The sequence below is a fragment of the Glandiceps talaboti genome, chromosome 18 (assembly GCF_964340395.1).
Source record: "Glandiceps talaboti chromosome 18, keGlaTala1.1, whole genome shotgun sequence".
NCBI classification, from domain to species: domain Eukaryota; kingdom Metazoa; phylum Hemichordata; class Enteropneusta; family Spengelidae; genus Glandiceps; species Glandiceps talaboti.
In genome coordinates this window covers 16,868,463-16,896,179 of record NC_135566.1, presented here as the reverse complement: position 1 = coordinate 16,896,179, position 27,717 = coordinate 16,868,463, and the positions used below count along the sequence as shown (strand labels likewise).

The following is a 27,717-nucleotide window of genomic DNA, read 5'->3' as shown; positions in this document are numbered from 1 at the left end:
AATGACAGGGACTAGTTGTTAGAAACCACCCTATCTGGGAAAGTTTGTTATTCTGAGTTCAAAAATTGTAGTCATTTTATTGTCTGTTGCCATGGTAACCCAAAAAATAAAAGCGTTTTTAAATCATAGATAAAAACAGCAAAATGTCAAATTCTTGTCATCATTTAAGGCTAGGTGAAAACAGGTCATTCAGAACATCCCTTTCCAGTTCAGTTACATCTGGATGCCACAGATCGACCATAAATACAACCCTCGTCCCATCTTTATCTGTTCCATCATGCTTTGCTTCATGCAGAAAGGAATCATCAAAAGTAATGCAGTCTTGTTCTATCCATTGTCTGCTCTCCCCAGCAACAATAAGGTGGCACTTCGGAGGAATGGTAATACCTGTTTGGTGAACATGAAAAAAAAACACACATTTAAAATTCATTGAAAGTTTGTCATTCCATAGTTTAAAAGGAAAAGTCCAGTCAGATTTATTTCTGCCATCAGTACACTTGTACTGATTACTGCTATCAAGCTATCAACTTACAAGGAAAAGTCCAGTCAGACTCATTTCTGCCTTTCGGCACTTGTGTTAATTACTGCTATCAACTTACAAGGAAATGTCCAGTCACACTTATTTCTGCCTTTAGTCCACTTGTATTGATTACTATTATCAACTTAAAGGAAAAGTCAAGTCAGACTTATTTCTACCTTTAGTACACTTGTATTAATTACTATTATCAACTTAAAGGAAAAGTCAAGTCATACTTATTTCTACCTTCAGTACACTTGTATTAATTACTGCTATCAACTTAAAGGAAAAGTCCAGTCATACTTATTTCTACCTTTAGTACACTTGTATTGATTACTGCTATCAACTTAAAGGAAAAGTCCAGTCATACTTATTTCTACCTTTAGTACACTTGTATTGATTACTGCTATCAACTTAAAGGAAAAGTCCAGTCATACTTATTTCTACCTTTAGTACACTTGTATTGATTACTGCTATCAACTTAAAGGAAAAGTCCAGTCATACTTATTTCTACCTTTAGTACACTTGTATTGATTACTGCTATCAACTTTAAAGGAAAAGTCCAGTCATACTTATTTCTACCTTTAGTATACTTGTATTGATTACTGCTATCAACTGACAGGAAAAGTCCAGTCAGACTTATTTCTGCCTTTAGTACACTTGTATTGATTACTGCTATCAACTTAAAAGTCCAGTCAGACTTATTTCTACCTTTAGTACACTTGTATTGATTACTGCTATCAACTTAAAGGAAAAGTCCAGTCAGACTTATTTCTGCCTTTAGTACACTTGTATTGATTACTGCTATCAACTTCTATATGTCAAGACAAAGAGATTGTGGGAACTATGATGTCATTTCCTGTAGTTTACCCATAAACCCTTTCAGGAAATCCCCAAAATGGCAGAATGTGTAACAAGTGCAGTAGGGTTTCTTTATAAAGATTTCATAACTTGTGTAAGTTACCAAAGTGCTATCTTCTCACCCAAAATCATACGTAAGTTGAAAGCTGTCATCAATACAAATATACTGAAGGCAGAAATAACTGTGACTGCAATTTTACCTTTAACTTGGTTTCTGTAACTCTAATATGTAATTACACCCTATATATAGGGTATCAGGCTTTAATGACTTGGTTTCTGTAACTCTATGTAATTACACCCTAAATATAGGGTATCAGGCTTTAATGACTTGGTTTCTGTAACTCTATGTAATTACACCCTATATATAGGGTATCAGGCTTTAATGACTTGGTTTCTGTAACTCTATGTAATTACACCCTATATATAGGGTATCAGACTTTAATGACATGGTTTCTGTAACTTTACAGAGGAAGGACATGGGCTAGTTTTGGGTACCCAGATTCTCACTGCTGTGGTCTCCACTGTGAGATCCCCAAGATGAGTCTCAGGGAAAGTTTTCTACACCACGTCTTCCATGCCATGAAGAATGGGCTTATGAAGTCTGTTCTGTGTATTTATGATATATCGATCACTTGAGATATGCAAACCTATTGCTAAAAGAACCTGGATCATGCAGTATGCAATGTTGGATGTGAAGTACATGTATTCACCAGAATGCACTGCTTGCATGACCACTGATCCAAAGTGAATGCATATGATGTCACATTTCAAAATAGTTGTTTTTCTGTGGGTTATTTTCTCCCCTGTCTGCCTGGGTAGCTTCTGGAGAAATTCAAGGACTGCAAACTAAACAAACTATTTAGCTAATTTGTAGAGAAGCGAAATAAAACATAAAACAGCTATGGTTATCTACCATGGAAGTATAACCCACCCTGTGCGCTATACTTCCATGGTTCTACTTATAAAAAAAGACTTTCCAAGTAGCATCTAGCCTAGTCTATCAGCTAGCCCTCGGATGTTCTTCCGATAAAATACGACACATAGCCGAACAACGCTATCGAGGATGGAACATCCGAGGTCTAGCGAATGTCATCAGGATATAAATAACTGCCAATCAGAGAACCGTATTAGCGACAAGCACAAACAGAGGACAATAGCTAAATTTTCATGCATATTCATCTGAAGGAGGGGCTTGTATAAATAACCACAATGCGTTAACTGAAATGTGTGAATGACGTCTACACACTCATCAAACTCACAATTACCATAAACTGATGAGCCATAGTAATGACGTAAATGTGTTTGTCAACACTTGCATGCAGAGATTCCCCGAGGTCATAGGTTATTGAATATATTAAAGTATATATATGCATAGATGGCCCAACCCGTCGCTCAAGGTAATCTCAATGGAATGTCCGGTCTGAAACTGACATTCGCTAGACTGTTCGGGCAAGCCCTCACATGCGAACTTCGTTTCGCTTATAGTTATAGCATCGAAAGAAAGCCCGAACGTCTAGCAGCAAGACTACATCTAGCCCCACGTATATGGCTGTAGTGTGTGTGACTGTGACTCTATATTGACTACGAAGAGAGGGGTGACAGACGAATGAAAAGAGTTATATGCATGAGTCAATGTAATGCCCGAGGGACCCCACCTCAGGGCAATACGGGACAAATGTGGGGATTAGACCGTGTTTGCCATGAAACAATGCCCGAGGGGGTGGGGCAATTGCCTCATATTGACCTCCCGTCATTTTCACGGACGTAAAAGAGTGGTTGTGTGTCAGTCAGAATTTTTGAATACCCCACCCAACTTGTTTTAGGTGGGGATTTTCCAGAATGTCTTGCCCCAGGGGGTGGGGCATTTGACAAATTTTATAAGACTAATTTCCAAATCCCCCACTATGCCCGGAGGTGGGGGGGGGGGTGACATTCGACCCACCACGCCATGTAAGCAGGACTAGAGAATCAAGACTATTATCACCACACGTCACATCTATCCCCTCAACCTACCTAGATGGCATCGTATGCGTACGTTGGTTGGGCCATAGTGTTCAGTTATATGTGTTCCAGGCTGTAGTACTGAAAATGTGGCATTACCAAACACATTGGTGTCCATAATATGTTCTAATTCTCCAAGTATTGCAGCAGTGTTTGGACATTTTAGGCAGTTGTCATCTATTCGAACACCCTGGTTAATTAAATGGAAGACATGCCACTCTCCGCTAGGAACATTGTTTGTGAGCCAGCCACGCTTACAACCACTCTGAAACTCTGTGTACACATTTTTGAAATCGTTTGATATTCCTATGTAGTTTTCGATCAGTACTTGAACGTCTCGTGTACGTGTAATATTGTGCCAAGGATCAGAGTACAGCCCAGGCAGAAAGAGAATATTCGGCTGCTGTAGAGTTAGTTCCTGGTTCACTCGATGGACGTCTGCTTCCTCTATTGCGCTGAGGATTCGCTCAAGACCATTCCACGAGTGCTCTTTCGCGAACCCTTCAAGTTTTGGTAGGAGTTGTCCCTCTAATTGGAGATAATTTCGACACCGTACACAATCTGGAGACTCGCATGTGGTAAACGCAGATACATCGCTACTTTCTGGATTTTCACGTCCAGAAGCGATCGGTGGTGCCAACCAACGGTATCGGATGAACAGTAATGCCAAAATAACAAGCGTGAAATAATTCAATGCTAGTAAAACAGAGTCATCTAGATAGTAACCCAGTAGTCTGAGACTGTACCAATGTGGAACAACAATGTCGTCCATAATTTAAAAACTAAACCAGGATTGTGCACGTGAACGCAACAAGTAAACGAAGATTTGTTGCTGGACACAGCTCTACAGCGCTAGTGGCCGCGGCCATTTCGAAGAGCACTGCATTTTGGGTAAAATATAAATGTAGACACTGCTATCATTTAGGCCACATGCACAGGGAGCCCAGGAACCGTGTTACTAATAAATAAATAAGTAAATAAATAAATAAATAAATAAATAAATAAATGAATGAATGAATGAATGAATGAATGAATGAATGAATGAATGAATGAATGAATGAATGAATGAATGAATGAATGAATGAATGAATGAATGAATGAATAAACTGGATAAATGAAATATTTTTAAACTCATGGATAACTATCTATATATATGTCTACAAGGGCCTGTATACTATTGAAATAATATACTATGTTTCTATATATACTATCTATACAAACAACAGGTATAGCTAGTATACATAGAAACATAGCATATTACATGTACTTCAATGATATACAGTCCCGTAGTGTATGTATATATATTGTATAATTATAATATGATTCTCTGTACAGAGGATCACTGTTTCGAATGTGTGACAGGCACTTTCTATAAAGAATTTTATAACGGGTGGTTTTAAATTTCTGTCCCGGTTTCCGGAGTAATGCCCCCAGGTCAGTTTTGACGGTTTACCACGAAACACTATCACAGACAAGGAAGTCTGTGACAGTCACACTATATGTAGCATCAACGGTTAAATTTGAATGCTCGTATGCTGCGCATATATCAAATTATTTTGACGTGTGAAAAGTAAATTGCATAACTTATGCCTAAATCTGATGAAGTCTCAAAACCATTTTCCCAAAATTTCTCTTCATCAAGGTTGTGTTTGTCTATTTATCACACCGATGCCGTCGTGTGACAGTTCATTCATGATGCCATCCAAGCCTGGTATTTCCTGAGTATCATGTCATCATATACACCGCTACTGCAAGATACGAGACGGGGTATTTCTCTTTCAGCTGAACTTGACAAAAGTGTACAACAATCCCAGTCAACAATTCATTCATCATCGACCTGGAATAGCCAAACCTTGGAATGTTCAAAGATTGGCAAGACTGATGATATCTCTGCCCCAACATGCGCATATGTGCTATGATATTGCTCTCTTCCACAACAAAATAAAGAATTGGAAAATACACCAGACTGCGCATACATGTGTATGAACACACACATATATATATACACAGACGCACACCCACTCCCACCCACACATACATACATACACACATACACACACACATACATACATACGTACATACGTACATACATACATACATACATACATACATACACACACACACACACACACACACACACATACATACATACATACATACATACATACATACATACATACATACATACATACATACATACATACATACATACATACATACATCATCCCTCTCCACGTGTGAATCGTAGAATAATTATAAGGGACCGGTCAGTTTCTTCGGCCGGGGGGCAGTGGATTGGTAGGGGGCCGGGGGTCACCCTGTTTTTGAAAATTGTGGATGGGGGGGGGGGGGTCATTGTGTTTTGGATTGTGATGGGAGACAAATCCTTTTCTACAAATTGGCATATATCCAAGTCTGAAATCTGGTACATGTTTGTTCTTGTCCCTGTTTCTTAAGCGTAAGAGTTCAAACATCACTTTACATATACATATACATGTATTACCTAGCTACCACACTAGTTACAGAACATGTCATGTAAATACTTGGCTGTTTCACAATCAGTGCTTCACTTATATTGCAAAAGTGAACTTGATGGTTTCGTAATGGTAAATCTTCATAGGTAATTTATAAAAGAACTTAATCTAAATTGTTCTACTCGTCAGTATGAACTTGTCAGAATGGACCAATACACTTTCTATTTTGGACACTACATGATATTGACACTACAAATCACCACATCTCATCAGATTCCAGTTTCTATTATACACTAGGTATATGACCACCTAAAGTTCACTAACATACCAATATTAATGCCCCCTATACCAATGTTACAGGCCCATTTTTATGTGACATGGGAAACTCATTTAAAACGTTAGCTTTTCAAAGCTTGGAAATATTACCTCAAAGGCTATGAATAACCTAAAAATTGCTTTAATAGAAACAAAAAAAGCCAGATCTGCCAGGGGAAAACCCCAAGGACTCCCTCACCCCCAGAGGTCACTCATGCATTCAACCAACCAACAATCAGATGCACCAACCTTTTTACTGTCATAATGGTATTAAATTTTTCTTAAATATTTTCACCCTATGCTAATTTGAGATGATATTGTCTTTAAAGATATGAGATGTTTGCCAGGATAGTCTAAAATTGCCTTAAAACTCCAAATCTCCCGTACCAATGATACTATTATTAGATGTGCTGACCTTTACTACATGTATATAATGATGCCGTTTCACTTTTAAGAACATATTTCAACCCTATGTAAGTTATTATGAATAGTTTCTGACACTTGATGGTGCTGTCTTGTAAAGCTTGGAGGTTTGCTTGAAAGGGTCTGAATAGCTTTAAAATGGCTTTAAGAGTAAAATGCCTCCAGAGCTTCTAGGGGGAGACCCCACCTCCACCCAAGAGATGGACATATTCCAGTCTCAAGCTCTTCCTCCTACCTCCTACTGTCAAGATGCTATCAAACTATATTTCAAAAATATTTCAACCCTATGAAGTTGCTTTTTACATGTTGGTGTTGTCTTGTAAAGCTTGGAAATTATCGTCTGAAAGTGTCTGAATAGTCTCAAAATTGACTTTAAGAGTAAAAATCCTCCAGGGCCTATAGGGGAGACCCCCTCCGACCCCCCGACCCCCCATGAGAAGTGTACATATTCCCTTCTCAAGCTTCTCCCTACTATACCTTTCACTATCAAGATGTTACTAAACAACTACTTTTGGAATATATCTACCCTGTGTAGTCAATAATTATAATTATGATAGTGCTATACGGGGATCTTATAAAGTCTTTGCAAGACAGTCAAGCATCCCACACTGAGTCATGATCAAAAATACCTGTCATGTGAATATGATATATGGGGGGGGGGGGGGTCATCATGTTTTAGAGATAAGTGATAGGGGCAGCCTGTTTTCAGTTTTACGATAGGGGGTCAGTGACTTTTTGTCGGCCTGATTGAAAATCACCGGATCCCCCCCCCCAGCTGCAGAAACTGACCGGTCCCTAAAGGAAACAAGCGTGCAATGAAAAATTGTGTACAATATATTTTGCGAACGTGCATGCAAAAATACCAATTTGTAACTTTGATAATTACATTGTATAAACTAGCATAACACAATAAGAAGGGGCGATTTGTAAAGAAATATCGTATCAAACCTATGTGCGGCATATTAAATAATATGAAATATCAAAGGTATCAGTTTCAAAAAAGTGTGTGTCACACATGCATTTTTACCTTGGTTCATATTGGCAAAACTCGTACAAGCCGACTCTTTCCAAATTAAAACAAAATACAAGAGATTGTTACACTGTTACCATTGAAGTCGGGGGGGGGGGTGTATACATATTATGTATTAGAGTCTGTGTATAAACTATTTCTACAAAATGGGTCGGAGATTGAACAGTGTATCACAATTACTTGTATTTTGTTTTCATTTGTGGTAGGTTGGCGTGTCTGAACTGCTGTCCTTATCTATCTACCCATATTGTATGAACAAGATAAAATATATTTGTGATATTATGTCATTACAAGTCGTATAGGGTTAAGGACGGACATTTGATTAAATAGCCGATGTAGCACCCCACCCCACCCCTCCACCACCACCCCGCCCCAAAAGTCAAAGAATTAAGTTTTTTATCCTACATTGAATTATTGATCTCGCCCCTTATGAGACATGTGTACTGGTGTTAGTACTTTCAAGATTCTGCAAGTGTTACTTCTGAATTCTACATGTTAAATATATTCAACTTGTACGGCCAAGTACTAGTATTTGGGATATATGTGCCATACTGTGTATAAATCCTAACACAATACCCTCCTTTTGTGTGTGACATACATACAGGCCTGATAACCAGACCATAAGGGGTCTTTCAGTTCATTTTGTCCAAAGAATCTGATGACATTTCCATTATCACTACTCATAACAATTTGTTTATTACTAAAACAAATAATCAGTCTAAATATATATTACAACTGTAGTTGATCTTTACAGTTGCCATATCGATGAGAAATGGGTATTTATTTTGAGTTTGTAATGAGTGAAAAAAATTACTAGACTGTGATTTTCTACATGAACAAATCATGTGAAACGACATACACCAAGTCTTTGTTTGTAACTCAATAAATGACAAAAATATTTTTTTTTAAAGAATCAGACAATAATTTGCAAGCTTTACAAGACAGCTCTAACATGTAAAAAGCAACTACATAAGGTTGAAACGTTTTTGAAATAAAGTTCCATAGCATCTTGACAGTAAGAGGTGGAGGAAAGAACTTTGATTAGAAACTGGAACATGTCTACCTCTTATCTCGGAGGAGGGTTCTAGGGGGTCTCCCCTAGAAGCTTTTCAAGTTTTTTATACCAATTTTGGTGAATCTTATTGTTGGTTTAACGAATGAGTGGCCTCTGGGGTGATGGAGTCCAAGGCCCCCCCCCCCGCCAAATCTGTAGTTTTTGGTTTCTATTTAGGCAATTTTTAGGTTATTCATAGCCTCTGAGATATATATTGCCAAGCATCGAAAAGCTAAAGTAAATATAACCTTTTTAAATAAGTTTTCCATGTTATAAAAGTGGGCCTGTAACATTGGTATAGGGGCATTGATATTGCATGCATAGTAACGTTACTGATGTGTGAGAGCACTTTAGGAGGTCATACCTAGTGTACAATAGAAACTTGAATTTGAGTTATAGTATTTTATTTGCCACAAACTCAAAATCATATCAATATAACAAAAGAGAAAAAGTAAAAAAGACAGTGGAATAAATATTACACATAAACTGATGGATGAATACAGAGTTTATGGCTGGACCACAAAAATAGTTTGAAACAAACTAGTCAAGTTTGTGGCCCATACTACAATTGATTAAACAAAATAATCAAAGCAAAAACAAAAACAAATTTGAAATTAAAACAAAAACAAACAAAACGCGTTCATCAAAAAATATATAACTGGCATTAAATGCAATGTAAGGTAGAAAAAGCTGAATTAATTTTGTAACAAATACTGTTTTAACTGAGATTTAAAAGTAGTCCTGGATTGTATTTTTTTCAATTCTTCAGGTAAGGAGTTCCAATGTTTTGCAGCTGCATACTGAAAATTGTGTTGCGTCAAAGTAAGATTTACTTTGGGAATGTAAAAGTTATCTCTCGCTGTATTCCGAGTGTGATACGTATTTGGTGGTGTGTTAAAGTAGTCGTTAACTGTTTGCGGGAAGTGACCGGCCCTCAAATCAAAAATAAATAAAGAAGTATTAAATTTGCATTGCTGGTGGACATTTAGAATTCCTAGTTGCTGAAAAAGAGGGGAGGAGGGAGCATCAATATTTGAAAAAGTTATAAAGCGAATAACTTTCTTTTGAAGGTTTAAGATAGGCTTGAGAAATGTATTGTATGTATTGCCCCATATCTCTATACAATATGAGATATGGGGCAAGATCATAGAGTTATACAACAGAAGAAGAGTAGATTTAGGTACGTAATAGCGAATTTTGGAAATTATGCCAATAATTGGAGAAATTGCTTTCCTAACTTTTTCAATGTGTGATGTCCAAAGCATATTTTGATCTAAACACACGCCAAGATAATTGGTTGACGTTACTTGTGAAATTTGTGAGCCATTGATGCCCAGACTTCCCTCCATTTTCACCAATCTTTGCGAAGTCTTAATAATCATGAAATTAGTTTTTTCTACATTGATAGTGAGCCTATTGGCGTCGCACCAGTCACATACTTTCCTGAAGTCGAAATGGAGTTGATCAAGCTGAATTATATTTGAGGGATTGTTGATAAATTGAAACAAGTTTGTGTCGTCGGCAAATAATCGAAATTCAAATGCATCAGTAGCGTTCACAATATCATTGATGTAAATCAGAAAGAGAAGTGGGCCTAAAATTGAGCCTTGTGGTACTCCACATTGTATTTCGCTATATGGCGAGGTAACATTATTTATACAGACACACTGCTTACGCTGGGAGAGATAACTTTTAAACCAAAGTAAAGGCAAGCCTCTGACACCATAGTGACTCAGTTTCTGAAGAAGAATACTATGGTCTATTGTGTCAAAGGCTTTCCGCAAATCAATGAAAATACCACATGTCAGATAACCATTGTCCAGCTTATTAGCAATACCAGTGATCAGGTCAACCAGGGCAAGCTTAGTACTGTGTTTTTTCCTGAAACCAAACTGAGTTTTGATGAGGATGTTGTATTTTTCAAGATATTTAACAAGTTGATGATTGACAATAGATTCAAACACTTTACTGATTACGGGCAAAATTGAAATGGGGCGATAATTGCCAACATCGCATGGCGAACCTTTTTTATAAATAGGTATTACCTTGGCAATCTTAAGAAGACTTGGAAAAATACCATTGTTGAGAGAACAGTTAATTATATGTGTGAGAGGGCATGCAATAATGTGAGCAGCGTGTATAACTAAGAGGGGATTAATTGTGTCCTGACCGGTAGCTTTGCGGGGATCAAGTTGTGGTGTCGATGTGTAGTGTCTGAAATAGGAAGTATATCATCACTTCTGACAAATTCATACTGAAGTGACGAGAACAATTTAGATTAAGTTCTTTTATAAACTATCCAATAGTATGAAGCTTACCATTACAAAACCTTCAAGTTCACTTTTGCCCCAAAGTGCAAGATAAGTGAAGCACTGATTGTGAAACAGCCAAACACTTACATGGCATGTTCTGTAACTAGTGTGGTAGCTAGGTAATACATGTATTATATGTATAATTTTATGTATAGTTATGTTTGAACCCTTACATGATCAAGTAATATTTAAACCATTTATGAAAGAAACAGAGACAAGAACAAATATATATATGTACCACAGGCTAACGAAACTGACTGGTCCCTGACATGTGTTTGAAACTGTTTGTCATGATTTGACAAGTGTCCTGGTTGGAGAGGTACGAGCAGGTTGAACAGTATACTCGATCCTGTGCATCATTTCCCTGCCAAGATATTTTTTTTTCTAGCAGCAGTGGTCCATCTTTTTTTTTCCATCACCCACTCATATCCGGATTTTTTTTTCAAGCAAATCCTCTTGGCATCTTTTTTTTCCCGAAATCTTCCAAGCCCCCCCCCCCCCATGATATCAAATGGTCCACCCCTTACTGTGTTTAAAATACTAATCCATGCTTGGTCAAATACCTTGTCAAATCATCATCCTCATCTGTGAAAGGTAAAGTCCACACAAATACCAACATGTTGTGTTAGCTTCTGCATGATGTTAGTTAAATTACGGACTGTGAGATTATCTACAAAACTTCGACGTGTTAATACATATATACAAACAAAAATTACTACTAGGCTAATCAATCTGACCAGTAATATAATATTTGAATACTGATTCTAGCGCTCTCATTGGAATGAATTCGCTTACTGTTAGAGAAGGTCCAAATAATACTGAAATTTCGGCAATATTCAATAAGAATGACTGTATAAACTATTGCATAGCCGGGCTGTGTGCCCAGTGTGATTTGTTGAAAGTTCTTTCCGATGACAGTCCATCACGTAATATAGTAACTGGCACCTACAGCCCCCTAGGACATTCAACATTTGAATACAAGACATGGTCTCTGATCATGTCTCCTGTTAAATTTTACATAATCTTGTAATGCATACATTCGAATTTTCATTGATATTTACAGTAAAATGATTTTGTATAAACAAAATAATTATAATTATAATTATAATTCCACTGTTTTGCATTTATATAATCATGGCATGCTGTCTGTTATGATTTGACGGTGATGCACTTTCCTTTTGGCTTGGAGAAAGTGTTTCCTCACTACCATCTATGATACAATAAAAGCCAGTACACTTGTAACAAATCATCGTTTGACTCGAAAAAATGTTACTAAAAGATTGCTACATTTTATCTTGTTTTGACTAAAATCTTACTAATATTGCTACATTTTATCTTGTGTTTTGACTAAAAATTTACTACCATTGCGATTTCTTATCGTCCTTTTTGACAATAATATGGACACAATTGTTACATAATGTTGTAATCTTTTCAATAATGCTGATTACCAAAAGGTAGGCCACGCAAAGAAAATGTAACAATTTTAGGACTTTTGTCGTATCAATGCAGTGGAGACAGGTTGGTAAGACTAAAAGTCTGGGGATTTTCTGTCAAGTTAATTGGCTTCTATTATATCAGCAAAAAAAACACTTTGATATCATCTGTTCTTCCTACACAGTTTGGACATGGCACTTATTGTGTTTAATTTTGTAATTGTGTCGTATATATTGATTACTTGTTCATATATTTTGGGTGGTGATGGGGACAATCTCAAATACAGATTTAGCGACGTAAAGGGTGTCGACTGAGATGAACATTAAATTCAATGCTTGTACTACACAGTTTACCACATATACTGCAATGGAATCTTCCTCGGGGTCCATGAAAGCCCCTATGCATTATATAGAGCATCATGTTGTCATATGTTATCTCACAATGTTCACATGTTCTCCTCTTTGAACTGTCAATGGGAATGTCCACTTTTTCAATATCACCCTTCCTTGCCGCAGCCTTCAATTTTGATATTCCCTTTCTTATCCTTCCCCTATCAATTTCATTCAGTACAACTGCTCTAACAGTTGTGTGTGTTTCTTTCGATGTCTCCTGTGTCAATTGATTTTCCAGGACTGTAATTGTTTGTATACTTTCTGTCCAGTGATGATATTCTTCCACGTTTCTTGATACTGTGACTTTATCTTTACTTGTATTGTGTCGACCTTTTTCTCCTAGGTTTATCGTTTTAATGACGGTAATGTCATCTTTACCTGCTTCCATAATCTGCAAAGGGTTATTCGATCTTTGGTTTTCAGTTTTGTCGCGTATTGGAACCTTTATCTTGGCAAGTTTAGTAAAATTTAGGGTGATGTTTTTCATGCCTTTCTCTCTGTTAACTGAAGAACCATTTGATCCAGGTACAGTGCCACCGTTCGTCTTATGATCTGATGACTCAGAGACTGACTCTGACTGTGCCAGTTCATTAAACAGGCTGAAGAGTGACATTCTTTGCTTTGACTCATCTTTGATATCCTCTTCTTTATCATCTACAGTACCAATAGTAGCAGTATAGTTTCTTTGGGAACTCTTCCCTTCTCCAGATGTGATCTTTTTAGATTCTCTTGATGAGTTTGGCTGTTCGTCCAAACTCTCTGTCCTCCGTGGCACTACTTGATCAATCAAAACATCACACTCATCGGTTATCTCCTCTTCACTGCTTGTAATGGTGGTAGCGATTTCAGCAACGGGTAGGTCCTGAATCATTTCCTTTTCTTCGGTGTAAGATGAATGTAGTTCTGTAGATTTTTCTGTACAAGTACTGTCTTCTTTTTCTTGCAATTTCTTATCAACGCGCTGATCTCCCTTTACACATGTAATCAAAGGTACCATCTCACTAGTTGTCTTCACAATATCTTCAACAGTTTTATCAATTTTGCTGTTTTTATCTCCTTCGGTTGTTTTAACATATCTGAAACGTCCTAGCTTTTGTTTGATCCTTGGAACCAGCTTGACATGTTTTTGGGTCAAACCATTTCTGCTGTTGGATAGGGGGTTACTGTTGTTATTGTGAACACTAATGTCGCTACAGCTTTCTCTATTCTGTGACTCCTTGTAACTGTTATTTGCATTGGTGCTGTGAAGGCTACATTCTGAATCAAGTGTCTGACAAGACAAACACTGAATGTTTATTCCTACATCTTCAGACAGGGTGTTACCCGTAGATTTCTTGTTCTCTACACTTTGTATAGGCCTGTTGTAACACTTCTGTCGTTTAGCAGCTCCCATTGTTTCTGTTCTTCTGTCTGTATATATTGGTGGTGTAGTTGATTCGTTATTGGTCAAATGTATTGCTCGCTTAAAGCTTTCAAGAAAGTTCCTGTCGTGTCTTAAGGTTAGTTTGACCTTGGTATTTCCTGATTTTCTAGTTAGATTTTCAGCTTTCTTGGCAATTGGATCTGTCTGAGGTCCTGGTGTATTTTTTAGTTGCTTGGTAACTTTGAGTGAACCATTTATTTGTTTAACTTGCGGGTCAGTTTGTGATTGTAAATCTGTCAATACTGCCTTGTGTGGCGAGGAATTCTTCTTACAACCTTGATTACTCATGTCTTGTGCATCAACATTCAGATGCCGAATTGTACTTTGAGATATGTTATCCTCTGACAGGCAAGATAGCTGGCCAAAGTTTGACTCTAATCTCTGGTGATCAGGATTTTTCCCATTTTGGACTGTTTCTGTTTCCAGCCTTGTTTCCTTGATTTCCTTCATGTCTTCTTCCTGTGTGTATTCCTGTGCAGTAAGTTGTTCCCGTGGTTCACCAGCATCTTTAAAAATGGAACTTTGCCCTTTTTTCATTACGTTTTGTTTTCTTTCAAGTATGCAATCTCTCAGGCAAAGCTTCATTCGTTTTAAACACCCTTTACTTGATGAGTTACAAATATCCTTGCCCCATGCTCTTTTATTTGACACCCTTGAAAGAAATTTTACCAATTTGAAGTCATCATTTCTTCTGACAAGTTCACTTGATTTCTGTATACAATTTGGTGAGCTGATGCCAGGGTTCGCACTCTGCGTATATTCGAAGTCTGGAAGTTTAGATTGCACTGACAGTACACCTGCAGGCACCAAAGTTGCCTCAGAAGAGTAACCATTTGACTCTCTAGGTTGTACTTCCAGTCTCTCAACAGCCTTTTTGTACTTCTTACTTTTATATGAGGAGAATGTTTTCCTTGGTACAGTTTTATGATTGTCATCTGCATCTTGACTCGTGCACCTTTTCAATGTGTGTTTGTCATTTTTATCGGTTACTGTTCCATTGCTTACTTCATTTTGATAACACTGATCTATCAATTCTCTTGATTTATCTTCCGTTATCGCACATGCACTTCTCAGGATCTTACCTTGCTGAGAAGTTGACAACTCAGTCAACATACTTGCTTCTTCCTTGTCATTTCCGACTCTATCCCCTTCACTATCTTCCAGTGCAGTATCTGTTTGTTTTTCTATTTCTTCTCCTGTACCAAGTTGTTCCCTCCTATATGTCCGATTCCCCTCCAATGATACTTTGTCTGTCCAGGTATTACTAGTTCTACTGGGCATGTCGTTTGTAATAACTGAAACAGGTGTTTTACTCTTTTTCAACACAGTTTTGTCATGGATGGCCTTGGGTGCTTGCTCCATCTCTTGTTGTTTTTCTTCATCTTCTTCGGTAATACTCGGACTTCCTAGTGTATTTCCACCATCACCTCTCAATTCATCACCTTCGGTAGTAGACACTGACACTGATACTTGATGTTCTGGTGATACACTTATAGTGGTTTGATCTGTATCAATCTGTTGTCCCGCTATAAAAGAAATACATAAGTCAATAAGGTAATTATTTTTCTTTTGGCATCAATTTTTAAAAATTGCCTTATTTGTGAATGCACTCTTTCTGTCACTATAAAGATTTAAATTTCCTGGATTACATTGACATGCAGTAGTTTATAAACAATTTTCTGGGCTTAGCTCGTAAGATAATATCAACCGTTAATTAAACTATTCTTTGCGAATCACAGTCATTACTCCTTTTTGTGTAACCTGGTTTTTCCCACATATATAGATTTGCACCCACCTGTACTATGTACATCGTTACCATTCATGATTTCTTCGCACATGATCTTTAACTGTGTCTGTTCCTTTGAAGTATTAGAAGATTAGCCCACATTGCTTAAGTTTTCAGTGACTTTTGATACATAGCATGTGTGTTTGTCATTTTTATCGGTTACTGTTCCATTGCTTACTTCATTTTGATAACAATGATCTATCAATTCTCTTGATTTATCTTCCGTTATCGCACATGCACTTCTCAGGATCTTACCTTGCTGAGAAGTTGACAACTCAATCAACATACCTGCTTCTTCCTTGTCATTTCCGACTCTATCCCATTCACTATCTTCCAGTGCAGTATCCGTTTGTTTTTCTATTTCTTCTCCTGTACCAAGTTGTTCCCTCCTATATGTCCGATTCCCCTCCAATGATACTTTGTCTGCCCAGGTATTACTAGTTCTACTGGGCATGTCGTTTGCAATAACTGAAACAAGTGTTTTACTCTTTTTCAACACAGTTTTGTCATGGATGGCCTTGGGTGCTTGCTCCATCTCTTGTTGTTTTTCTTCATCTTCTTCAGTAATACTTGGACTTCCTAGTGTATTTCCACCATCACCTCTCCGTTCATCACCTTCGGTAGTAGACGCTGACACTGATACTTGATGTTCTGGTGATACACTTATAGCAGTTTGATCTGTATCAATCTGTTGCCCCGCTATAAAAGAAATACATAAGTCAATAAGGTAATTATTTTTCTTTTGGCATCAATTTTTAAAAATTGCCTTATTTGTGAATGCACTCTTTCTGTCACTATAAAGATTTAAATTTCCTGGATTTCGTTGACATGCTGTAGTTAGCTCGTATAAGATAATATTAACCGTTAATGAAACTATTCTTTGCGAATCACAGTCATTACTCCTTGTTGTGTAACCTGTTTTTCCCCACATATAAAGATTTGCACCCACCTGTACTATGTACATCATTACCATTCATGATTTCTTCGCACAGGATCTTTGGCTGTGTCTGTTCCTTTGAAGTATTAGAAGTTTTGCCCACATCGCCTAAGTTTTCAGTGACTTTTGATACATAGCATGCTTGTTGATTTGATGCCATGTTTATGTTGCATTCCGGGTCTGTGGTTTCTTTACTTGGTCCTTGAACATCTGTCACAGGATGATTTTCTTGTGGGATAAGGTAACTTTCATCTTCCACTTCAGCCATTGATATATCATTGCTTTGGATGGCTTTTGCAGATTCAACACCTGAATGAACCTCTGTGATTGTTTGGTTTGTTTCTTCTTCAACTTTCACTTGAAAAAAATTATCAACCGAATATGTATTTACAAAGATAGTGTCATGCTCTTCATCACGTTCAATTACACTACTATGTGACAATAAATCATTTGTATCACACAGTTCAAGTGAACCTGTGTCAGAATTGGTCAATGGGCGTTGTTGTGATGATCTAATATTATCAGTCGGATCCAAACTCATCGAGTTCTGGAGTAACAATGGTGTGCTTTCTGATGCTGCTGCCACTATTTGCTCAGTGTCATACATGTTGTCAGATGTAAGAAGTGCTGCACTATTAGGACCTGTATTCACACCATTCTCTGCAATATTATCTATATTTTCTGAGCTTCCCATCACAATCCACTCAGGTTCCATAAACGTTGGCATTTCATCATCATCAGCAGTTGATGTTACATTGGTGGGATGTGTTGAAGATATACCCTTGTCAAGATCTGTGATACAATTAGCGACAGTTGACATTGTATAATCTGCATTGTGGTTAGACTCTGTAGTGTTATTTGTTGATGTTGTAGCATTATGTTGAATACCTGCTGCTACTGTTGACAACAGAACCAAGTTATCTGTTCGAAATTCTCCAATTGCTTCTTCAATAGCCCCGGCTTTATCTTCATTATGGATAGACTTTTTTGAGGTTATACTCTCAGCTGCTTCATCATTGGTGTAAAGGGTCAGGTTTGAATGCTTCAATGCTGTGCTAGTTACTGGCTCAGTTCTTGGCATCACAGCCCCATTTAGTATTGTCCCCATCATTGATTCTTGCAGTGGCATTTTGTGTGTGGATGAGATTGGCAAGTTGTATTTTGATGCAGTCACGGGTTCTTTTGTTGGTAGAATGTTCTGGGCTAATGTTGCCATGCCTTTTTCTGCGCTGCTTCTCATCTCAGGTATAAGAATCGGCACATTGGTTTGAATTGGTACACTCGCTTCTGTTGAAGCCTGTGGATCTTCTGTAATAATCAGGGTGTTGTCTAGTGTATCTCCTCGGCATGTAGCTTTTTGAGAACCACATACCGACTTTGAGTATTGAAGGCTTGCATGTTGGCATTCTTCGTACATTCGTTTAGAAGTTTCTGATATGGATATGGCAACAGGAAAAGGGTTTTGATCTTGAGGAGGATTATTGCTAAACGGGTGTGTCTCTGTTGGTAGTTGAACACGCTTTGTCAGATCATCCATAGATGAAAGTGGACACGGATCTTGAAGTGAAGCTTCGGATACTATCATGCTCTCGTCAACCCCAGAGGGCGTATTAACTTTATTCACATTCTCACAATCTTTCCATGTCAAACAGCGTGTTGTTAAAGTATCTCTTCCCTTAGTATTATCTGTCCGTGCCTGTGCCATAATATTTTTTGTTGTTGTCATGCCTACCATCAACAATTCCTCATCTTGAGATCTGGTCTTATGTAATGATGATTTCATACTTTCTGGAGGATTGGTCTTGCCTAAGGGAATGGCATTTTCACTTTCAGATCTAGTGATGGTACTTGATGTTGAATTATATACCACGTGAGATGTAGTATTGTCTGCTGTTAAGTTCTTTCCTGTTTGAGATGTTACATCGTCAACTATCGAATTCTTTCCTGTTTGAGATGTATTGTCTGCTGTCGAATTCTTTCCTGTTTGAGTTGAGGCATTATCTACTGTTGAAGTCTTTCCTTTTGAAGTTGTGGTATGTTCTAACAACAAATTCTTTCCAGTTTGAGATTTATTATTTCCAATTATTAAGTTCTTTACCTCATTAGGTGTAGCATTGTTTATTGCCACGTTATTCGATATTTGAGATGTGGTACTGTCTATGCATGACTGTTTTCCTATTTGAGGTGTGACTTTCTCAGTTAGTGATTTCCTTCCATTTTCCAATGTGTCATTATCTTTGGTTAATTCCTTTTCCCTTCGAGGTGCAGTATTGTCTATTGTAGTCTTTCTCCCATTTTCACATGGTATATTCTGTACTTTTAAGCTCTTTCCCTGTGGAGTTATGGCATTGATTATTGTTGGGTGTTCTTCTGTTAGAGATACTTCTGCATTTTCAATGGCCAGGTTCTCTCCCATATGAAATGTACCTATGCTCATATCATTTTGACCCTCCGATGAGAAACTTGGTATCAACATATTCATGTCTACTTTCCTCCTGTCTACTATCGAAGTAGTTTTACCTATAGTGCTGCCCTTGGTTAGCAGCATTTTTAGTACAGGATTCTGATTGGATACACTACGTTCACAAATAGGTTGATCACCTCCTACTGTACAACTCGATTCTGGTTGTGACGAGACACTTGTTACTATCAAATTCTTTTCAACCTTAGAAGTCATACTGTCTAATGTTAATGTAAAGTCTTTCCCATTCTTATTTTTCGAACTGATTACATCTGCTGTCTTTCTACATCTAGAGGTTCCTCTGCACAATGACGAGGTATTGCTACAATGAGATGTCACACCACCTACTGGCGAACTCGATTCAACACCATCTGTTAAATCTTTCTCGTTAACTTCATCACTGTCTACTGGTGAATTCCTTTCTCTGGTTGATGTAGATCTCTTTATTGATGGTGTCTTTCCACGTCTAGAGGCACCTCTTCCAGTTGACCGGCTCTTTCCACCTCTAGGTTTACCACCCCTGCCTGTTGATCGGTTAGTTCCACCTCTAGATTTAGTCCTGCCCAGAGCCTGGCCTTTTCCACCTCTAGATCTTCCCCTACCTGCTGGTGGGATCGTTCTTCCTCGAGATGGCACATCATCTAACCCTGTATTCGTTCTGCTCTTTGATATAAGAATATCTTCGGATAAATTTGTACAAATACTTCCAACATTGCCCACCAATGAGTTGTCATTAGTCAGATCTTTAGGCTTACCTTTGGTGAGAAGCACCTGCTCTAAAGAGTCATCTATCATAGTATTCACTGATTGGTGATCTGTCATTTTGTTTCTATAATGAGCCTGAATACTACCCATGTCCACATTTCTTCCAATTTCTGGTAAGACAGAGACCACTTTAAGGTTATTTTGCCTTTCTTGTGTGACAGGTTTTGTCATATTCTTTCTACCTTGAGTGGAGGCAATTTCTGGTCTATTCATTACATCATTGACTTTGGCGTTAGCCACAGTCAGATTGTTCCCATTGTTAACCACTTCATTCCCGCACTTGAAATAATTCCCACTTTTAGCTGTTGCACATTTTACTTTCAAATGCTCCCCACGTTGAGATGGATTATCACACACTGCTGGGTTCATTTCACAACCAAGGTTTGTCGATGTTGAATTTCCGTACACTAGCTCATCATCTGAAATATCTTCATAGTTCATTATGGGTTGTACCTCATGCTGTCTATCGATATTCTTTTCAAGTGAGAGAACATGCACCTTTGTTGGAAGTTTTTCATGATGCTCAGCTTGGCTACTCTTATGGTCTAATATGGAAATGAAACTTTCTTTGTATGCTGTTTCATGAGTAGTGTTCAGCAGGCGATTATAGTAGCGGTTTTGTCCAGTACTACACGGACTAAAAAAATTCCATCTCGGTTGAGGGATCAGGCTGGATTGGGGCAATTTTCTTGAATTTCCCAAAACATTATTTTGATTAATAGGAAGGTTTACACTGTTGCCAATCTCACCGGATGGTATCAGTACACTCCCACACAGATTTGAAGTCTGGGGTGACATGTCACTTGTGTTTTTAATGTAATGTTTGTTTCTCTGTAATCTAGGTTTTGGTTGGTATTTGTCACTGGTATCATTTTTATTTTTGGAAAACACAGGCTCCTGAGGCAAAGGCTCCTGAGGCAAATCATCTGTTACAGTAGAGCATTCAGAACTTACATACCTGCTCATAAGTTTCTTCTGGATACACATTTTCTCGTTGTTATTACTGATGTTGTCAGATGTTCCAATTGTAGCCCCCGTGTCCGTTGTCAGATTCACATACTTGGCCTTTTTTTCACTTGTTTCAGAGAAAATATCATGAAGCTGTTCAGTCGATAGCCTCTTCAATGGGTTCCCATTTTCTTTTACATTACCTTGTTCCAAACCCAAAGTAACTATGACACTCGATCGTTCAGTATTTCCTGTAGACCTACCATTCTCACTGTTAACGTTGGACACAGCGCTATTCGTACCTTCTGGAGCTGTGTATATATACCTTGTAAGAATTGATTTCCGCATGTTTTGACTTGAATTCTATAACTTCTTGTTATAACCATAACCAATCGGATTTTCCCCTCCTGTTGCTCACGTCTGATCAAGTTAACGCCACATTTTCTGTGAACAGAATCAGTGTCGAATTTTAAAGAGTGTTCCTTCTAACAAAATTCAGTCGACCCTATCCTCTGTTCTGTATTCAATCTTGCTAACGCATATGGATTGGATATGTCAATTCTCATGTCGCTCAGGTCAGTTCAAAATACAACGGGGTGACCTTTAGTAAAGTACTGTTATGCACTTTCTCTTTAACAATCGTGTTCTTTCAGGTCGATTTCGCCCACGCAGATTTAAAAACTACCCATTGTGACTAATGACATAACATGGCATTTCCTCATTGAAGATAACTTTACACTCTGGTCTAAACACATTGAGAAATGACGTCTGAATAGAATACTTCAACAAATCATATTGTTATCAACTTACATAACAAGTTATTAACTCGCTATCTCTACAAAACTTACCCCACTATCTTCTCAAGAGTCCATTTGAGAAATACTATAGGGACGAAATATGCATTACTATACTCATCTCGTTATATATGGTATATACGTATGACATATACAGATAGCGATGGTATAACTGTTGGATTCAAATGCCAGAGATGTGTTACCTTGTAGACACTATACATGCCATTTATAATGAAGGTGATGGTTCATGCCGGTTAAGGTTTGGGTTAGAGTTAAGTTATGATGAAGACTCCATCCAAGAACACCTAACTCACACCACGACATGCAGTATTCATAAATGTTGTACAAAGTGGAAAGTTCAAAATGTATTGTTGGTCATAAACATAATCAGTGACACGCCCCTTCCGTTTGGTTTCGACACAAACTGTTTTAATGCCTACTAATATAATGGGTTTCACTTCTGAGTCAACAATGGGATTGGCATGTTGTTTTACAGGGACGGCATCAATAATACGGACGCTCATATTACCCAGCTACGTATAAATAGCTAGGCATACAGAGAATTCAATTGGCAAGTGACAAAACACTTAGTCATTTTGAAAAGTTTCACTGGAGTAACAATAAGAGTCAAATTCCAAATATTTTTTTTATGGTATGGGAGAAACCATTTGATGTACACAATTGATTATTCAGTGTGTATATCTTTAGTACCTGCTTTGCCAACACATTTTAGTAAGCTATGGTGACAATTTTCATTTTTTAGCATTAAATGACGCAGACAATCAACCTACAATCTGGACATTTCAATTCTTTTACAGCTGATTTGACAAAATAAAGAATGAAAATGTTTACATATATGTTGTTAGATTACTAGTATTTGGTTTCAACTTTGTCTCAACATTTGCTACAACAGTGACAGACATTGTTGAAGTTACACTAAAACTTAGTAGCCGCCTTGTCTGGAAATACTTGTCCCATTTTTTGAATGATATCGCTTCTACAACAGTAAGCAATTCTACTTTGAACAAGTTCGGTTTTTCATAGTCATAATTTGCAGGTTTTTAGTGTACATGGACTCATTCAAACATAAAATTGATGAGCTAATATCTCTGAATAGAAAGCAATACTTAGTCAAGAAAAAGTAGAACATGTATAAAGTTGTCTACTCATCCAGGCCAACCCACTGACTGACTGCTTATCGGTATCCAACTCTGATAAGATCGTAAAATCTGCAAGTAATTTACTGCACACTTCCACAAGTGAAGTAAACTTTGAGACTAACTTTGAAACCAATACTACTAATATATCAGCAACTATGTAAACATTATCATCGTTTATGATGATTATCGTTCTTTATTTTGTTGAATCGACTCTAATCAACACCCCATGCACCATGAAACAACCACCTCTCCAAAATAATTAGTAAGTTTATCAGATGTTTATATAAACATTGCACAGCAGGACAGGAATGCTGCCAGATTCAGTGACACCATGTTTCAAACAAAGAAGCGTCTTTTTAAGGGAGCCTTCAGTATTTACAGGAGGCGGAGGAATGGGGGGTCACATTTTACAAACCAGTTCTTGGGGGAGGGGCATATTTTGCATCACAATGTTTGGGGGAAGGTAACATTTTACAATCCGTAGTTTAGTGACCAAATTGAAGATTCAATTATTGTCAATTTGTTTTGTGTGTTTTGAGATGTAAAAGTGAGATGAGCACTGAACATTTATTTTTACGAGTACTTTACATGCAACAATACAAAAATTAAAATACATATATTGTAAGAAAATTGTTTAATAAAACGATGCATTTTGTTGAGTGTACCCATCTCACCTTATCACTCACACAGTACGTGAATGTTGTTGTTAAAATATGATGATGGTGGTGGTGGTGGTGGTGGTGGTGATGATGATGATGATGATGATGATGATGATGATGATGATGATTTAGTTTTGAATGTCATAGAGAACACGGACAGTGATACATGTATGGCTCAAGTAGTACCAGTGAGTCAGATTAGAGTGACACTGATAATGGGAATACGTACTGAAGGTGAACGTGATGATGATGATGATGATGATGATGATGATGATGATGATGATGATGATGATGATGATGATGACAATGATATCAGGAAAATTTTACAAGTGACCAGATCAGGCAGAGTATGTACAACATGGAAAGCGCGTTTTAGATACTACTAGATTGTGTATGATTATAAGAGAAAGGTAACTAGCCAGTCTTTTACTGTTTGTCACTTTATATGTAGAAATATTGCTTTCTAATACAGAGTCAAAATCATTTAATTTGTATGTATACATATATCTTATTATATTATATTATATGTATACATACAAATTAAATGATTATGGGAATATTGATTAACGTTCAGTATATGCAATTGTCATGGGGAGGGTCATGTTTTACAAAATGGGACAAAGGGGAGGGTCACTTTTTACAAATGGAGAATGGGGGAGAGGCATGTTTTACTTAACAGACCATGTGTGATTTCCTCCGGCCCTCCCCCCTTGTAAATACTGAAGGCTCCCTAATTATCAAATGAAGTTTCTGTGTGAGAAACAATTTATCTGGCTGTTTTATTAATTAGGTGTTTGGGTTATTGATGCCATCTCGTTATGATGGGAAGTGACATGTTTCACACACTCAAAAACAATTTAACAATCCAAAATACACCATTATAGACATACCATGCGCAGTTGGGATGTACAAGCAGAGAGTAGTAAATAGTCATGTAGGGAAGTAAACAACACAAGCTATTAAAATCACTAAGTTCGAATGTACGGTTACCGGTTCCTCTGTTATTGTTACAATGTAATTTGGAGTTGAAATATGTCTGATATCTTTGTGTAAGAACAACAACAAAAACTGCACTTGTCCACGAATGAAACGACATACCAACCGCGTTTATGTTGTAAACCATTTTACTTTAATATAAGGGAGCGTTTACATTTATTCTATTTTAGGGTTTTCAGGTACATTGGCTTAATATTTTGCATATACTTCTTACAGCTAAAATGATGTAGGCTTAGTGTTTCACTCATGTAACATGACATTTATTACACACTCTCAGACAACTTCTGCTGTGCACAGTGGGGATGTAGAAGTAATCAAGTTTAAATGTTGATTATCGGTTATAAAATAATCAACTGCAGCCATTCAAATCATCAAGTCCATGTGTAATGTTTTCATTAGAAGCCTGTTCTTACTGCACTGTGAAAGAATGGCAATGCTTATCAGCGTTCAATGTGATTGGACAAAGGATCCTGCTGTGTTTGTTGTGTCTTTGTTATTGTTAGTCTAGACTAGAGTCAAAATATGTCTATCTTTGTGTCAAAAACACAATGTCCTATGAGGGAAACACCAAGCCAACATCATTTTAGCTATAATAATCTTTTCTTAGCTATTCTTTGTATATTTTATCGTTCAATGTAATTTTGTGTAGGTATGTGTATTGTGTGATTTTGTACTCCCTCTGGACTGAGATTCCGTTTTAAATATTTAACATCGCGACAAGTTCACACTTTAAATGCTTTCAAGTATTTGAAAGTAAAAGTGATGGGTGAACATTTACGGATATTAACCAAGTGCTGTCCATAGAGAACTTAAAAGAGGGACGTTGGCTTGCTCAAGGAGTGAACGTTTCCAGGGAAAGCATATTGTTTATAAAACATTATAATGACTTTGGACTTTATACATACTCTAACAATTGTATTTTTTAAAACCAACTATGTGTAATGAATTCAGTAAAAATTGTCAATTGTACATGTATGTGAAATATATGATAAACATGTTAATTTGAGAAATAATTCTTACTAAGCGATACTAATATACTAAATGTGATGATGCAATTGACCTTTATATTGTCTTTCCTTGCAATACTTGTGTGAATCAGGGGACTTTATACAATGGTGGTGGTGTTGATTGGTAGGTTGTCTGTGTGTGTGTGTGTGTGTGTGTGTGTGTGTGTGTGTGTGTGTGTGTGTGTGTGTGTTAACACGAATACAAAAATATAAACATGAACATAAAACCCCATTTTCCCAGGGTCTAAGATATACCATAACAATTCCGTTGTCATTTTACTGATAATTCAGGTTTAGGTGGATTGTACATATTTTGCCATTTGTTCTCAATATATGAAACACCTTAACATATATTTGACAAACCCCCACCCTTCCCTACTCCTCATTTTTGACATCATCCAATATCACTGCACACTCTCTGGATGGGAACGGGTTCTATTTTTCTTGCAGCCAATTTTTGCAGCACACTAGACGATATATCACCCCAGGTAAAATATCACCCCCCCCTCCCCTCTCCCCCCCCCCCACACACTCACTCACTCACTCACTCACTCACTCACTCACTCACCCACTCACTCACTCACTCAACATCACCATTGTGCAAAGTCTCCTGGAGAGACTTTGTACTCGGTGTTCAGTACATGTATCACTGTTCAGTCAAGCTGAACGATTATAGTTAACTCTGTTCTAACATGTTATAAGGCAAGAATGGAACCCACGATGTCGACGACCGATGAGTGACCTTTGTAACAACGGTGATGATTGATGAGCGTTAAAACCATGAAAGGCAACAACCACAAAACTGCCGTCCATGCACAAACACATTTATCGGAGCGACGTTTGACTATTTAGGGTTATGTAGTATTTGATCAACAAATTAATGAATTCGTAGCATAATTAGTCTACTAAAAAAACATATATCTGCTCATACGTGTCGAAAGGCAGACACAGTATCCAATATATATGTCTTGTTTTCATGTTGTCGTTTTTTGAGTTTGACGTCTTACACACCTGCTGATCAGTCATTCACAATAACCAATCTCCACTTGAAGTTACCGTGGTTGGAGGCATGTTCAAGCACTTCATGCCATGTCGTTTTAGTGATATCTGGTCATCTGTTAAAGTACGATACTATACATACATGATGTGATCACGTATTCGAATTATGAATCTACAGTAATGTTTCTCGTTGAAAGACGAGTCCCAGATGTGTTGTCCGAGTACTTACCGTTTCTTCCTTATGACAAAAGATTGTTTAGTTTTCAATTATATATCCACGGAGAACTACATTTGCAAGCAACGGCTAGTGGCTCTGGCTTGACATAGGAAACGCTCTTGTTTTATAAACAGACGCTATTCACATATGCTCTCTGTGTGTTACTAGAACCTTCCGATGAAGCGCTTTGAATATAATACTTTACCGATTAAACAAAGTCCGGCGATGACAATGCGAACTGTGCACTTAGGGTCAGGGTTACACCTTCTTATATTTACGACTGTCGAAGCTGAAAAAAAACCGTATTCGATGTGTGAGTGTTTGTGAGTAGTATACGGCGTGTATATATATTATATACCAACATTTCAAAATATTCCATGGTATTACAGGCAGCCCCTCCCCCTCATAAATATAGGTATGTTGGTGGTATACTACTTTAATATGTGGTATTTCACTGGCAGGTAGTTTGATAACCTTATATAGACTTTCAATTCTTTCATCACGTTACCTGATAAACTGTGAAATGTGCCATGGTTTGGGCATATTTCAGGTTTATTGATTTAAAATGGCAAAATCTGTGACGGGGCCCCATTTTTGCTACAGGTATTCACAGTATTTTACTTACCGAAGCATACTTAACCATCACTTGCAATTGACTGAACTGAAACCTGATATTAAGATATAACTAAAAAAATCGATGACGTAATTTATTATACGTATGAAAAATGCCAAGGAAATCCTGAAATCAACTG

General features: G+C 37.4%; 2 protein-coding genes across 2 annotated transcripts; both read right to left on the bottom strand.

Moving 5' to 3' along the window:
• Positions 1-8: 8 nt before the first annotated feature.
• On the bottom strand, positions 9-4,239 carry LOC144449548 (aspartate beta-hydroxylase domain-containing protein 2-like). The gene is made up of 2 exons (XM_078140096.1): positions 3,392-4,239; positions 9-387 (listed from the first exon to the last, which is right to left on the bottom strand). Exons 1-2 carry the CDS (start codon positions 4,149-4,151, stop codon positions 161-163), a joined length of 987 nt encoding a protein of 328 aa, XP_077996222.1. The 5' UTR covers positions 4,152-4,239; the 3' UTR covers positions 9-160.
• A 7,274-nt stretch (positions 4,240-11,513) lies between these two features.
• LOC144449547 (uncharacterized) lies at positions 11,514-27,156 on the bottom strand. The gene is made up of 4 exons (XM_078140095.1): positions 26,978-27,156; positions 16,972-21,577; positions 16,311-16,721; positions 11,514-15,762 (listed from the first exon to the last, which is right to left on the bottom strand). The coding sequence occupies exons 2-4, from the start codon at positions 21,479-21,481 to the stop codon at positions 12,710-12,712; spliced, it is 7,974 nt and encodes a 2,657-aa protein (XP_077996221.1). The 5' UTR covers positions 21,482-21,577; positions 26,978-27,156; the 3' UTR covers positions 11,514-12,709.
• Between the last annotated feature and the right edge of the window lie 561 nt (positions 27,157-27,717).